Source organism: Pteronotus mesoamericanus, unplaced genomic scaffold, assembly GCF_021234165.1.
Source record: "Pteronotus mesoamericanus isolate MK-2021 breed Mesoamerican mustached bat unplaced genomic scaffold, CSHL_Meso_final contig_78, whole genome shotgun sequence".
Taxonomy (NCBI): domain Eukaryota; kingdom Metazoa; phylum Chordata; class Mammalia; order Chiroptera; family Mormoopidae; genus Pteronotus; species Pteronotus mesoamericanus.
In genome coordinates, this window is record NW_026555258.1 from 8,059,913 (window position 1) to 8,076,110 (window position 16,198).

The 16,198-nt window shown below is 42.5% G+C and overlaps 1 protein-coding gene across 8 annotated transcripts in view; it reads left to right on the plus strand.

The window, feature by feature from the left end:
- Positions 1-16,198, plus strand: part of MAPKAP1 (MAPK associated protein 1) — a 212,644-nt gene that overhangs the window by 183,497 nt on the left and 12,949 nt on the right. For all 8 annotated transcript variants that reach the window (XM_054584380.1, XM_054584373.1, XM_054584378.1 and 5 more), the window contains one exon: positions 5,775-5,912. In XM_054584380.1, the coding sequence (XP_054440355.1) occupies positions 5,775-5,912 (138 nt within the window). The remainder of the gene's footprint in view (positions 1-5,774; positions 5,913-16,198) is intronic.

The following is a 16,198-nucleotide window of genomic DNA, read 5'->3' on the forward strand; positions in this document are numbered from 1 at the left end:
TGGTGATGGGAGGTTACTGTAAGGACTCAGAGATAGGAGGGCAGTGGTTTCCCAGCTGAACAGCCATTGTGGATCCCGGTCCTTCCAAGGCTGGGGTATAGAGCAGGCCCCAGGAAGGCTTCCCCTCCCCCCAGACGAGGGCCCGCACAGGTCCCTCACTTGCATCCCTCCCGAGGCTCCCTGAGCTCCACCAGTCCAACCGTCCTCACGGAATCGGTGTTACAGTCCAGTGCCTCACTCCAGATAATAATAGTCATGAGAAATAGTAGTACGGGTCACTAGCTATGAATTAATCAGTCTTCCATGCACTTTACAAGTCTTATTCCACATGCCCATAGAACAAGTCCATGAAGTCAGTACTGTGAATCATCAACCATTTTATAGCAACATGGCCGAAGTCACATAGTTAGGAAACAGGAAAGCTGACACCTGAAGTCAGACCTCTCGGTCTTCGAAAGTCCTGCCCCTGCGCTCCCTGCCCTGCTGCCTTCCTGGCAGGCGTGGTAAGCTTCCAGTAAGGCCCTATACCAGGGGGCCCAGCACAGGGGCCACTCAGAGGAGGCACCATCCGCGTCAGCAGAAGAGGATACACAGTGCTAATTTCCTTGTATGGAAATCGCTTGGTTAGTTAAAACAGACAAGGGTCTCCTTGTAAACGCTGCAGCCTTGGACAAATCGTTTCCCCAGAGAGTTGTGTATACATCAGAGTTGCGTTTTTGTTTATTTTGAGCTGCCTTGTTAAGGAAGGATTTATATGCTGGCGTTGATGTAGGACAGCAGTCAGGCAGTGTTTTCTGCCTTTGACAGGCGGTGTGATAGTTTGCTTCCAGTGAAGTTGGACTCACGGTATCTGGAAGCTGTCAGAAGTGGGAGCATGAAAAGGTCATGACAGGTGGCTGTGGGTAAGTGCGTGGGGGAGGAGACCTGCTGAAGGAGACAAATGGCCTCCCTTGTTTCCGAGGAGCTGTGGGCCAGCCCCCGTGCTCTTTCTCCTGAGCGGCCATCGCCGGCAGGTCGGGCCTGCCGGGCACCGGGGGAAGGTGGCGCCATGTTGGCCGCGCAGCCCGCGCAGCCCTTCCCAGCAGCCCAGGCTTTCGGCCACCTGAGAACTGCTAGGTGGACGTAACCTTCAGGTAGGATCCCTTTTCGTGGTTACCCATTACAGAACTCAGCCATACTAACTTCTGAAGCAGAAACAACAACAAAACTCAGCTTTCAAAAAGGTTTGGATTTATTTGGGGTGAAATTTTTCTTTTGGAAAAGTACAGAAGAGGAAAGGCCGCAGTCCCACTAGCCAGAGTTAACCACTGACCAGTTTGGAGCATATTCTTTTCATCTCTTCTCCCTAAATATTTTTTTGTTCTTTTCACATAACATAAGAGTTTTTCCAAGTCAAAGCTTTTCTCACACATAATTTTTCATGGCCCTGCTGTATTCCGTCATGGCTGGATTAACTAATCCTCTATTGTTGTCCATTTAAGTTGGAGAAAAATAAACTTAACAAAAGCCAGCTTCCCTTGTTTTCTTAGACGTATGTTTAGGGTTTGAATTACTTAAAAAATAGTGTATGGGGACCCTTGAAGAAATGCCTCTGCCTTTCTGTCAGTGACTTTATACTGAAACTTTAGCCAGGGAAATCAAAGCCATGCTCAGTGGCCAAAAAAAAGAATATTGATAGGGTTTCATGCTCCAGCGTCCCATGTATAAACAAAAATAGGTGTGCATCTGTTGTCACATTTGAATATTTATATGTTCCTTATTGAAAATTGAGAGAAGATACTAAAGACCGGGTGGGCAGAGTTCCTTACTGGGGCCCCTTTACTTGGTGGAATGAGCCTGTGCAGAGCAGAGCACAGTACCATGTTGGGGAGCCAAAGAGCTAGGGGTGTGAAAATGGCTTTTCCACTTAAAAGCTCTGCAAACTTAGACAAGCACCTTACCCCTCCTAGGGTGCGTTTTGTAAAACACCTAGCACAGTTCTTGCAGAATAGTGTTGTGGCTGAGAGGACACACTCTGGGACCAGATTGCCTGGCTTTCTCAAATTCCAGCTTTGCCACTTTTTAGCTGTGTGATCTTGGGCAAGTTACTTAACCTCCCTGTGTTTCAATTTCCTCATCTATAAAACAGAGATAAACATAGTAACCTACTTGGCATGGCTGTGAGATTTGAGTCAATGCACACAAAAGATTTCTAACCATGCTGGCACATAGTGTGTGCCAGTTAATGTTCACTCCTCTTTACCCCAGGCCTGGCCTGGATGGTGGCGCCAGCCTTGAAATTGGTCTCCTCTCCACCGTGCTGCTCCCTCCGTCCAGCCAAGAAGGAGACCTCAGACTCCCAGGTGAGGGACAGAAGAGGTCTCTGCTTCCAGGCTGGATTCTGCGGGCTCTCTCTTTACCAGTGGGGTCTGAGCCTGCTCAGGAACCTGGGCTCCTGCCGTGGACTGCTCGACTAGCCCCCCGGACTAGAGGCAGAGGGCTGCCACTTCTCCAGCAAGAGCGCGTAGGATCCTGGGGGGCCACATGCCCTGCTCTAAGAAGCTGAGACTCACACACATCTCAAGTAGGATGAGATTACTTAATGTACAAAAGGATTTTTCCCATCAGGACACATTCCCCTACAGGTCCCTTTAAATAGTGACTCCTCTAGGCAGGCAAGTGTTTTACAGATCATTAACTACTTGACTGAAAGCCTGCAGGGCAGAGAAACTTAAAACTAAGTGTTGAGGGCCCCTGCCAATTACAGATCAATCCAAAATGAAGATAAAGTATCTCTGGAACTAGAAGTCAGTGGGGAATGTGATTTGATTCAGAAAAAAAATCTGATTTACGCACAAGTTTTTTGGAACACACCAGTTGTTTAAATGGTGTTCCACCTGCCTGCCCATCTTGAACGTAATGCATTCATCTCCCACGGCTTCATCCCCAAACCCCAGACTCGGGGTTCTCCTCTGTGAACAGTGACTGCACAATTACCCCAGCAAAGGACGTCATTGGGAAAGTGTTCTGGTGGCCATGCAGAGCTTAGGCAATTGATGCAGAGATACAGTCTGTAATTGATGAACTATACAGTAGCAATTTGCAGATAAAAATAATAGAAGTTAAAGTATACTTTACATGATAAAAGAAAGATGAAAGAGGACGAGAGTCTGTTACATCTGAGATGGTTACAAAAGTCCTGCTTTGTGAAGTAGGCTCTGTTGAAAAGATTGATGCAATGGGGAGTGACCTTGGCTTGGAGCAGGAGCTGGTGATGTATGTATGAGCATCCCTCTGCTAAATGGACCCAGATTTGTAGCACTAATATACATGGGAGCCCAGAACCAAACTCAGTACAGCAATAAATCAACAGCCACTTTGGGTGTCATTTCTGGTTTATATTCCACTGTTGTTCTATCACTTTAATTCATGTCACTATCATCTTTTCATCTGGAACAGTTTTATATAATTTTCCAGTGGAGTTACCTGACAAATCCTATCAAATTAACAAGGTACATTAACAATATTGACTGACTACGGCTTCAGGACTTGCAGGGCCGCAGAACAAAATTTTAAAACCGTGTCTCTCCGGTGATGATTTTTTCCCCTCTCTCTCTGAGGAAGAAATGTGGGCAGGATCTATTCCACATAAGAGATATGCACATTTATTTTGCTCTGCTCATTTTGACTTTTATAAATGTCAAAATAAGAAGCAGAAGGAGAGGGAACAAAAAGAAAAACAAACCACTTGCTACCAACAATGACGGTGTAAGTACTTTCCTTCTTTCAGGGAACTGTAGACATGTCCAGACCTTTAACAATTAATGACCAAATTGGAGGGAAGAGTGTAACTGGGTGATTGTAATCTATTTTAAGTGAAATGTAATAAAATTGGTCTCCTGATACATTCTCGCCCTCCTGAAATCATCTAGACCCAAACGTCCAGAGTCAATTGGACTTATGACATTATGCCTAATTGAAATATGGTGCTCTTGAAATATGCCTAATGATAAATTCCAGCATTCAATTAATAAAAAAATACCAATTGTTCGTCTTTTCCAAAGACCACAGAGCAACGATCAGGGTTAAGTAACCGTGCTGCATTGTCTCCTCCAAAGACAGCAGACGAGACTCCAGTGTCGTCTTGTCTGTGGTCTCCTGCCTTTGTCTGGCTGTATTTGGGATTTCTTTATTTCTAACATAAAATAGAACCACGTGGAGTGTGTGGCACACCTAATCACTAGAACTTTGTATATGTTTTCTTTTTTAATTTTAAATTTGCTCTCAGACTATGGTTATTGTCGGGGGGGTTGTGCTTTTGTTGTTGTTGTTGTTGTAAAGATTTTATTTATTTTTAGAGAGAGGGGAAGGGAGGGAGAAAGAGAGGGAGAGAAATATCAATGTGTTTGAGCTGCCTCTCACACGCCCCCAACTGGGGACCTGGCCCACAACCCAGGCATGTGCCCTGACTGGGACTCGAACCAGCAACCTTTCAGTTCACGGGCTGGCACTCAATCCATTGAGCCGTGCCAGCCAGGGCTGTTGTTCTTGTTTTAATTGAGCTGTTTCTTTTATCTGTTTTTTCTTCTGGCTTACTAAGTTTTCCCTCATTGTATTGAAAAATTTCTGAGGGTGATCCATAGAATGAAGTATATCAACTCTGATTGTGCATTCTGTTATAGTATGTACATTTGATTGTTTTATTTTTTATATTTTTACTTCATTTTGCTCTTTTCACTTTGACCCTGACCTTTAAACTATGGCCTGAAAATTAATTACTTTCAAGATTCCATCTGGGGCCCACTCTGGAAGGCATATTGAAGGTTTTTGTCTCACTTCATGAGCAGAAATCCTCAATTTTTAGCAGAAAAGGAAAAAGAGAGCATCTAGCCCAGGATCTGCGTGTCAGGCTGAGCATCCACTGCCTGGTGACACCAGGAGAGCTGCGCATTGGCACAGGTATCCCAGGACACCGTCCGCGCTGGGCGCTGCCTTTGTTCTCCTAACACCTTTGCTCCCAATCACTGTGCAGTGTGTCGGTCTCCCAGAGCTCTGAAAATGAAACCTGAAGCACCGGTTACGTGGCATCCTATTGTAGATTCCTGTTATAAAGTCTTTGTTGCATAAAGCTCACGTCCACCGCAGTCTCTCCCTCCATGGGGAAGTGACCTCCACAGCCTGAAGCCAGGCACCGGGACTTCAACTCAGAAGGTTCTATGCGAAGGACTCTTTGATCCTCCAGGGACTTCCTTTAAATATAGCTTGGCTCATTATTTAATGTCAGAGAAGGGAAGACATATTTTTCCTATTTTTAGTTTGTAAGATTTTTCCAGATCAGAAACTCCTCATTGGTAGATTTACCTGTCCAACGCAGATCTTATTCTAAAGCAACAACAGCAAAAAAAGCCCTCTGACCATAATTGGTTTTTAAATGAACCTTATGTTATAGTTTAATTATAAAGGTAATATAGGATTAACACAATGTAAGCAAACTCTATATTGTATCTCTGTTATGTCTAAGAAGGCATATTTCTTAATACCTTTTTGGTTGTTGACTACCTTACCTGACCCCCCCCACCCCCCCGCCCCCTGAGAAACTGGAGTGTGCAACTTCTGTGTGCCGTCTGGAGTCTCCTTGTGCCTGCGTTAAGCCCATGGCATTCCCCAAAGCCCTAGGAAAGAGCCGATGTTCATCCAATTTATGATTTACAAAGCAGGTCAAATGATTACACTGAAATCACTTACACCTTCCACTTCTTGTGGCTTCTTTTTTTGTCCTCCCCTTGGCCTTACAGGTATCTCTGGAGACAAAGTAGAGATAGACCCTGTTACGAATCAGAAAGCCAGCACTAAGTTTTGGATTAAGCAGAAACCCATCTCGATCGATTCTGACCTGCTCTGTGCCTGTGACCTTGCTGAAGAAAAAAGCCCCAGTGAGTAGTCCCGTTTATTTATGTCTTTCTCTCTCCCCCCTCTCCCCTCCTGTGTGCTGGGTGCCAGGAGAATATATTACCACCGTGTCCTTTTTTCCTTGGGTCTGTTTAATTCATTACCAGAAATTTCTTTTAATCAAAGGGGATTGTATTATGGTGCCCAGAGCCTGACATGGGTCCCCATCCTGCTCAGTCTTGATGGCAGCAGAGAACCTCACAGCTCCTGACCCCAGCAGCCTTGCCCTGGGGGCAGGGGGAGGAGGGCAGATTGCTGCTGAGAATTTGCAGTCACCAGAGTCCTCACCTCACTCTGTGCTCCCTTCCTCTTCCCTTTTGGGGGACTTGGCCAGTTAGACCTGGACCTGCCTTCCTCCCGTGCCAGACCGAGGGAAGCTGGAGGGGGGGGCGGATTTCCTGTGTCAGCCGAAGACTAGATTTAGATATCCATCATGCTGGAAGTGTCAACACCCTCCAGATTATTGGCAGTTGCTCGACCTACCAGCTCGTAATTAAACTCCTGCCTGGTCCTGCAGAAGAGATCGCTGCGGGTTGGCAGTCCTCTGCTTAAATTATGAAAGTAGATACAGTCTGGTTGTATATTTTGGCATAGTATATTTTTGCAGTTAAGTAATTGAGTATAGCAGTTAGATCAATCATTTTTAGGACTTCAGTTGCATCGAGGGGCAGAAAGGACACAGATCACACTGAAATTCCTCCATGGAAGAAAAAAGTTCAAACTATATAAGGATCCATTAGTCGACTAGAGAAGGCTGTGAGACAGTGGTTCTGAGTCCAGTTCATATCAGCACTGCCTGTGGAGCTTATTTAAAATGCAGTTGCCCACAGCCCGCCCCAGTAGGTTCTGATTTGGTAACTTGGAGTACAACTTGAGCATCTAATTTTTGTTAATCCCTTTTTTCCAGTGTCCACTAACTTGAGAAAAAGTGTTTTAAGGAATAAGAGATGTAAAGGCCAGCAAGTGTTTATAATATGGTTCAAGTTTTTGAGATAATATTGACTACACCAGGGCCTAAAGAGCACAGAGGCCCTGCAGGAGGCCTACAGACTGGGCACATGCCACGCTGGCAAGGAGGGAGGCCAAGTCCACCCCTCCCCACCATTCCTGTCATCCCAGCGAGGCCTTGGCTCTGCGATGGCTGCTGGAAGGGGCTGGCGAGACTATTGCCCGTTGCTCTGGGCCCCTTGTCCCAAGGCTGCCAGGTTCCTTCTGCCTTTACATAAACATCTTCCTAATCCCTCTTGCTCCAGCTTGTTGGTCAATAAAGATGTCATTTTTCTGGCATCTTTCTTCCCAGGAACTCATGATGCATTGAAAAGTAACATTTTATAAATTCGACAAGTGTCTGAGAAATGAAAGACAATCGCATACATGTTGCATAAAGGGATAAGCTGGAGTGGGAAAGTTAGGGAAAGAACTAGAAAGAGTATTCAGGTTTCCCTTACACTTGCCTCCGGACACTCACCTCCAGACACTCACTGTGCCAAGGAAGACTGATTCAGGCCCTGAAAGGTGAAGGATATAACACACACAGCTAGTGGGGTATGAAGAAAGGATGCACAGTTACTACCTCCCAGTTACCTCTTGGGATCATTCAGTCAAGAAGTAAGTACATCTCTGTGAGTGAGGCCAGGTTCCAAGCTTTGGAGCTTCAGAGCAGATGTGGGCCTCACCATTTCAGTATTGACATTCCAGCAGGATAATCTTTTGTCTTATTTTCAGAACTACTGAGTGATTCTGTATGAAACTGTACATGTGGATCTTACAAAGGTTTCCCCCTCTCTCACTCTGGGTCCAGAGACCTAGAAATTATGACACTTTTCCTGAACAAAGCAGCACACTGCCACGGTAATACACTTGCCTAAGTCTCCGCCCTGGTTTTGCCTACCACTGTGCTTTTCAACCATCTTCTGAGAGCTCTAGGTTCTCAGGGGACCTCAGGGGCGTGCATTGATGCACACGTGCATGTTGGGCGGGGGACGGGGAGGCAGGGTTGGGCGTTTAAGCCTTCCCCTTCAACCAAAGGAGCTCTACATTTTTCTAACTGGGGATTCTGCATTTAAAAAGTCAACTGATAAACATTTTGAGTCATCTTTTATTTTTCATTTATAGTTGACATACAATATTATATTTGTTTCAGGTGTACACCCTAGAGATTAGACACTATATAACTTACTAAGTGTGATCATCCTGATAAGTTGTGTACCCTTCTGACACCATACATAGTTATTAGAATATTATTGACTATATTCCCTATGCTGTACTTCTTAATCTGTTCACCTTTTTCACTCATACCCCTAACCTGTCTCCCATCTGGCAGCCGTCAAAATGTTCTCTGTATCTATGAGTCTGTTTCTGTTCTGCTTGTTTGTTTATTTTGGTTTTTAGATTTAATTGTTGATAGATGTGTATTTATTGCCATTTTATTGTTCATATTTTTTAGCTTCTTTTTTACTTCTTTTTCTTAAAGAAGACCCTTTAACATTTCATTTATTACTGGTTTGGTGGTGATGAACTCCTGTCACTTTTTCTTGTCTGCATCTGGTAAAGCTCTTTATCTGTCCTTTGATTCGAAATGATAGCTTTGCTGGGTAAAATAATCTTGGTTGCAGGTCCTTCTTTTTCATCACTTTGAATATTTCTTGCCAGTCCCTTCTAGCCCACAGAATTTCTGTTGAGAAATTAATTGCGAGTCTTATGGGAGCTCATTTGTAGGTAACCAACTGCTTTTCTCTTGCTGCTTTTAAGATTCTCTCTTTGTCTTTAACTTTTTGCATTTTAATTATGATGTGCCTTGGTATGGGCCTCTTTGGGTTCATCTTGTTTGGGATTCTCTGCACTTCCTGGACTTTCATGTCTATTTCCTTCACCAGGTTAGGGAAGTTTTCTGTCATTTTTTTCAAAAAGGTTTTCAATTTCTTGCTCTCTTCTCCTTCTGGCATCCCCATAATACAAATGTTGATACACTTGAAGTTGTCCCAGAGGCTCCTTATACTATCTTCATTTTATAGGATTTTTTCTTTGTGCTGTTCTGATTGGTTTTTGTTTTTCGTTTGTTGTTTGTTTGTTTGTTTTCTGTTTTCTGTTTTTTGGGTTTTGCTTCCTTATATTCCAAATCACTAAAGAAGTTCTTAAGAGTTACAGGCTTACAGAATGAAACTCAGACTCCTCAGCATAGCCTTTACAGACATTGACCACTCCAGGCTCATAGCCCATAACGTCTCATCCTGAACTTGGCTGTAGTCACTGTGAACTACTTTTACACAACATGCCTCAAATTCTGTGCTTCTGCCTGGAGTACACCTTCATCCTGACCCTCTAACTTACGGACACCTCCATTTTCCCATGCCCAGCCACCCATTTTTCAAGATCCAGCCCAAATGTCAGGGTTCCCCTCTGTAACTTTACCCCCAGGAATTTGCACACAACACAGCACCTCACACAGTGCTGTATTTATCTGTTTGGGGTTTGCCCCTCTCTCCCACCCCATCTCCATGCTAAACGTATTGACCCAGGACCTGGTTTCTGTATCCTTAATCCCTAGCACAGTGTTGTCTCAAAGCTGAACTTAATGAGGCCAGAATTTAGAAACCCACAGTTACTCAGCATAATTTATGTTGTAAAGTGCCCAAACAAAGACATATTAAATGAATCAGCTTGATGCTGGTGTGTTTGTTTTTTGGGTTTTTTTTTTTATGATTTCCAGTATCTTCATCAAATTAATTCAGTGAGTTAATCTATAAAAAGTTCATCTTCAAGACCATCATCAGACCACGGAATTAATCTACTGAGCGGCTTCTTTTTTTAAAGGATTAATGGTAACCTTTTTATCTTTTGTGTCTGTTGAACCTTAGAAAAAAGTTATTTTAACAGCACTAAAAGAAATGAAAGTCACTATATTTCATAAGTTTAGCCTGTGATTTTTATCAGCATAGTGATGTATGTTTGTAGCTGCGTTTACATCAAAAATTATTCTTGGGGCCTTCTTGAATGAATTATGGCAAAGAGAGAGAGTCTAGAAGTAGATAAGGTTTTTGATTTCTGCAATATATTTCCTTTTTCATGTTTTTATCTCTCATAACACAAGTGTCTTGCTGAAGACTGGAACCTGTGACCAACTGAAATAATTTAGTTACAAAAACATGGCAAACATTTATTAAACAGTCTTCTTTACAAAAGGCATTAAGTGTTGGGAGGATAATGAAGTTGTTCCCGGTCTTACTTGAGACATGTTTGTCAGAATTTTGAGCAAAAAAGAAATGGTTTTTAAAACCTTCGAATGTGGCCAGTTTGCAGTGTTTATTGAGAAAGCTGCTGTCAAACCATTAATTTGGTCGTCATAAGGAACACAACTCAAGTTTAATTGATGCCATATCCAAAAAGTATGTGAATAGCTGACTTGGCAGTGGGACTGAGCATTAGAGCGCCTGCAGTGAATCGCATAATTACATATGTTGTGAAATCAGAAAGACCCAGACTCTGAAGCCATGCTCCATAAATAGCAGTTCTGTGGCTCTTTACTTCACCTAACTTCTCCCTCTCAGGCTGTGTTCTCCGAGGGAAGATTTATTGCTCTGTCCCTGTGAGTGTTTAAGAACCTGAAACTTAATGACTAAATAGATACATGCCTTTTAAAAAATTGGACATATAAATATGGACTCTTACAAGAGTTAGTGGAGAAAATCTGGGTATCAAAAGCTCTGAGAAATTAAGAATGAATTCTGCCTTTCTAGATTTTTTTAAAGGCATATACTGCCATTATTATTCAAATCAGTGATTTCTCAGTCTGCTTTTGCCATTCCTTAGAATATGTTCTGCTATTTTGAAGGATGTCACAAATCTCTAAAAGATGAATTAATTTTAATTCATTTTAACTGAACAAAGATGTGTATGGCATATAGCAGAGGAAAATGTTTCCATATCAGAAACTACATGGTTAAATTGTCTTAGAGAAATAATTCTCCATCATTACACAGGTCTAGACATAGGCTTTGAATGCAGTGGGCACCCTTTTTAAGTGCTAGTCTCGAATTCCAAGACTGAAACAAAAGCAAGGGACCTTTCTGCAAAACTAGCACCCATCAGAGACTCTCAGCCATATTTAAATAAAGTACCAGACTCAGCCATGCAAGGTCTGTTTTTATCGTAAGAAGGTTGTACAGGTTTACAGTCTTTAAAGGAAGCAGCCTATCATTAAGAAATCAGATTTAAACCTTAATAAAGTAGCTGTCGTCTTTATAGATGAAAAAAGCTCTGTATCTCAATTAAGTATAGATAATATAAAATCTTAAGGAAGCAACATAATAGAGGTAACCTAATTACATTCTCTTTCAATAGTATAATTTAAAGGAAATCTGATTCTGTTGATGCTGGTTATGTTGGTAGGGGAGTGTTTGTTTGGGTTTTCTGTTTGTTTGTCTTTGTTTGTTTGCTTTTGTCCAAAACACTGTTTGGATACAGGGTAGGAACTCAGGTTATGAGTTAACCACAACCGCAGGAGACTGTTAAGCCCTCCTCATGAATAGAACCTGCCGAATATTTGCAGTGAGAGTCAGTTAAGGTTGTGAGTTAAATTAGCTGGGCTTATTGGTGACCTCCCGCTTAAATGAATCTTTCTTTTCATAAGTACTTGACAAGATCTGTAAAATAGTGTATTTAATTTACTAATTAAATTAAAGCTCCTGAATAATGATTTGTCCACATTGATTTAGCTTAAATAGAAAAGATCAGCATTGTTGTGATCTTCAGGAACCTTAATGGGCAAGCCAGTTAGACACAAAGGCCTCTTGTGTTTTATAGGTCAGAAGTACATAGGTAAGCCCAGGCTGTAATTGAATTGCCTGCACTGCACCCTGCAGTTGCAGATTTCCTGTGCCTTCCCATTCCATTGTTGCACTGGGGCTTAAGAGAATGTTAACGTGGTAATAGGCACAGGGCCTTCCCCATTATACGTCTCGCTATCGAGCGGTTCTGCATGACTAGTTAAAGAAGATGGCAAGAAGATTAATGAAAGCAAGGCTAATACAGAAGGGGGTACTTTTGCAAGACTTCTACTGAGGAGATATTAGAGCTGAACCAGAGCTTGGCTTTTTCTTTATCCTGTGACCTTTGAACCTGCCTTACTGTTGAGAGCTGCCAGGGAAGTCGACATTTTGATTGATGTTGGTACACGAGTCAGTCTTTCCCATTGAATTCCACATCTGCACGAAAATAGCTTTTCCAGCAGAATTCATACTGGCTAGAAGTGATAGCCAAATTGATGGCTGAAATGCTTTTATGTAGTTTTCATTTAAACCTAAAGCTATTTGATGTTTTAATTCAGTTTCCAGTTTTTATAGATTATAAACATTCACTTATATGTCCTTAATGGGTTCATCAACTCAGTGAAAAACCAGTATCAAGAATGTTCAAAGGTTTGCAAACAGAGCTCCAAGGAGGCTTTATGGAGGAGTAAAAGCAGTCATCAAACAAACCCTTCACCATCCTTAAAAAAAGAAAAATCAGACTGCTGAGAGCCCAGGCAAACCAACTTTAAGGTTTTTGTAAATAAAGCAAAGTGTCTATTTTTGGAAAACTGTAGATGGGGAAAACTGTAGCTCTGAAATCTTTCCTGTATATCCCACCTGAGCCCCAGCTCAGAAGTTCCCTTGATCTACCCAGATGCTAGGTTCCCTAACTTTGACCTTGGGATACCAGCATTCCATCTGAAAGAGACTGTCATGGTCTGCGTGTAAGACAGCCCTGTGTTCTCACCTATTCTGTTACCTTGACTGTGGAGCCTCTGGCCCCTGGTGTGTGTGCCTATGTGTGCATCCTTCACTCCCCCCTCCCAACTAAGAGTGGCAGAAGGACTCAGGTTTTGTTACTGAAATTGACTTGAGTACACCCCAGCCCACGCATTGAACTTTTTGACCACCCAATTTCTTTCCTCCCTATTTGACAAGGGTAGTTCTACCAGAGAAAACATACGCATGCACACACTGATGTGACAGGTATTCCAGTTCCTGAAGGGGGAGGTCCCCAGCAATTTTGTCATATTCCTTAAATGCTCGTGAAAATATGTGAAAGGGAAATGAGGGTGATGTCAGCCACTGCTGAATGAAAGAGCTATACCCACGGTAGGTGGGTGGGTGGCCATGGTCACGTCGTTGTACTGTAGACCCCATTAAGTAGCGTGCTTGTATTTATACTCACATGGACCCATAACCCAAAGGGGCTGCAGCCCACCCTCAGGCTCTGTCAATTTCCAGGATGCCCAGACACTTCTGACATTAGGTAGGCAAGCTATGTTGTATTTTTATTCTCTGACAAGGACTTATTTCATAAGTTCCAGATCAAATACGGTAAGTACTGCTCGATTACAGAGCACAACGGACGCTAACACATTAAATGCCCCAGTTATTGAATTGCCTTTTCATAAGAGTACTCTGGAGCACAATCAGGAGCAGGCAGTGCCTCATCCTTTTAACAGATATGTTTCCTAGCCCTATTAAAAGGGGTCTTCATCTATCCTGTCAAAGAGAGTCTGCTGGGGTTTTTTAGTTTAATTACACTATCCAATTAAAACTCCTTGCTGCATTTGGATGCGCCTCTCCTTGGGCCTGAGTGGATATGACATTTACAAGGCTCGCCTTTCAAGCAGACAATAGTGTGATTGATGAGGTGCACATTCAGTGAAGGAGGCGAGTGCCTGTGGAAGTGCTGCTTAGTGCATTTTGATTTATTTATCATCTTCTTCCAAAACAAGGGAGCTGCAGGGAGATGGGTTTAGGCAACCAAGGGACCACCTCAATTTTTCCAAGTGTATGGGAGGGAAAGAGCGGAGTGTGCCACAAGATGAAGGTGGAGAAACACCGTGAACATGAGGCTGACTTGTACCGACCAATGCCAGGCTGCATGCTTAGGCTTTCTGACTCAATTTGGTTGCCAGTAACCTCCCGCTGCAATCTGCTGTGAAATAGGCCATCCCTGTGTTTCAAGGAACATTTCTCTAGGGCTAAATAGCATTGGCCAGGCCCCTGAAAACTTAGCCTGTGGGAGCCAGCCCAGCATGTGTCCCATTGACTGACCTGGTTATTTCTTTTTCCTCCGAAAATTCAGCAGCTTCTCTCCAGGGGCTGCAGTCAGTACCCAAGGACTCTCTAACTCTGCCTGGGCATTTTGAACATTTAAAAGTTGCTTCTGGAATTTGGAATTGACCAAGAGCAAGTGAGGCTCTTCAACAAAGAAATGTAGAGGAATAGTGGAGAACTTTTCATGGTTATAGTGAAAAGATAAACCCAGCATCTTATTCTTAACCTGTTATTGCTCTTTACCCTCAGCATGTGATAGACAGGACCAGTGTGCTTGTCTCTGCAGTTCCTGGAATAGAGGCGTCTCAGTAGTGTGTGTAGGCTGCAGAAGGGTCAGCGCTTTCTGAGTTTAGAAAGCAGGGGGATCTTCTCTGAGCCCCATCCAGGTAACAAGAACATCTCACCTCTTGCATTCATTATCAGGTTCTACAGTTGCTCGTAGCGGATGTTGGGGGCATGTTTGCTGACTCTGTGACATGTAAGAAGGTGTTTGTGATCAAAATCGGCCAGTGGGTTTTCTTTCATTTCCTATAAACTTCATTTTTCCATAGGACTTGCTAATATACAAGGAAGAATTGACTTGCCTTGAATAGAATATTGATATTTGTTAGAGTAGAAAACATTTTGAGGGTATCATCTCTTTTTTACTCCTGGGAGAAGCATTCATTTCACTATTAAGTTGTCCCTTCATTGTTGACCTGGACCCATGGACCCGTAATAACAAAACAGTTATCTAGAGATAATGAAAAATGTGATGCACTTGCATTTTTCTAGGTATGCATTACCATTTCCTCAAATTCTTTCTCTCTTGATTGTAACATCAGAAGAGACCCTAATTGAGAAGAGGGTCAGGGCAGGGACTGTTTTCTCCTGAAAAACTCTGAAAGATTTCTCAGCTGGATAAATGATAGGAAAAAGCTGTTTCCCTTGCCTCCTGCCAAGTTCCAAATTGTGTTTTCATAATAAATAAATGGAGTGCTTAGATTTTAAGTTATTCTTATAGACATGGAGAAAGTAAGCCATTCTTTCATTAAAATCAAAATGTATATTGCTTACAAGACTCCCATAGGCTACTTCCAGGACAGGGTAACTGCTAACAGATTAGCCCTTCTATCATAAATGACTGGAAAACTGCACAAAATAAAAGAAACTGTTTTCAAACCCTGGAAAACAGGCAGTACAAGACTATGAGCCCTGAGAGAAGGGAAACAAATGAGGCGAGACCTACTATCACTTCAGCTTTCCTCCAGGGTTTCCCAGGGAGAGTATAGCAGTCTCAGGGAGCTGGGAGGCAGAGATCAGAGCTGGAGGAGGCTGAAGCAACTAAAATTTGCAAAATAAAGTTTGTAGAGGAGAGGGCTGCACTGAGCAGGAGCTCCAGAAAGAGGCCCTTGAATCTTTTGCTGTAAACTAAACTATGCATGCCCAGAGTGGGACCTCACAAGGCCGGTCAGAGAACACCTGCTGGGGCACTGTAAGATTGAGTTCTGGCCCACCAGAGAGGTGCATCCAGAGCATTTAGTAGTGACTCCAGAAAGGCCACATCTTAGGAGCATGGCTAAACTAGTCTTGTGTTAAAGACTGCTCTAATCTTTGCCTAATAACTGATCCAGAAGTAAATTAACTGCCTGACAGAACAAAGCTCAGTACTCTTTAAAGGAACACAACAAAATGCAGACACTCCCACAATGTAATGTTTATAGTGTCCAGCATTCAATCAAAAATTACTACACTTGTAAAGAAGCAGGAAAATATGTTCTATAACCAGGAGAAAAAAATCAATCAATAGAAACAGAGCCAGAAATGGCAGAGATGATAGAATTAGCAGATAAGTACAATAAGTCTTCAATTAATGTTGTCAATAGGTTCTTGAAAACTGCAACTTTAAGCAGAAGTTGTTACTCAATTGTTATTGTTATTGTTCATTGTTATTCAATGACCTAATGTACATTAAAATAGCTATTATAAATATGTTCAAAGATTTAAAGGAAAACAACTCAGAAGAAAAATGGAAACTATTAAAAAAGAACCAAATGAAAATTCAAGAGCAGAGAAATACAATACCTGAGTCCAAAAATTCACTCATGGGAACAGATTAGGAATATTAGTTAAAAAGGTCAGAGCGTTATCTGTTGTGGCATAATAAATAGCCCCAAAACTTGGTGCCTTAACACAACAACATGTATTATCTCACA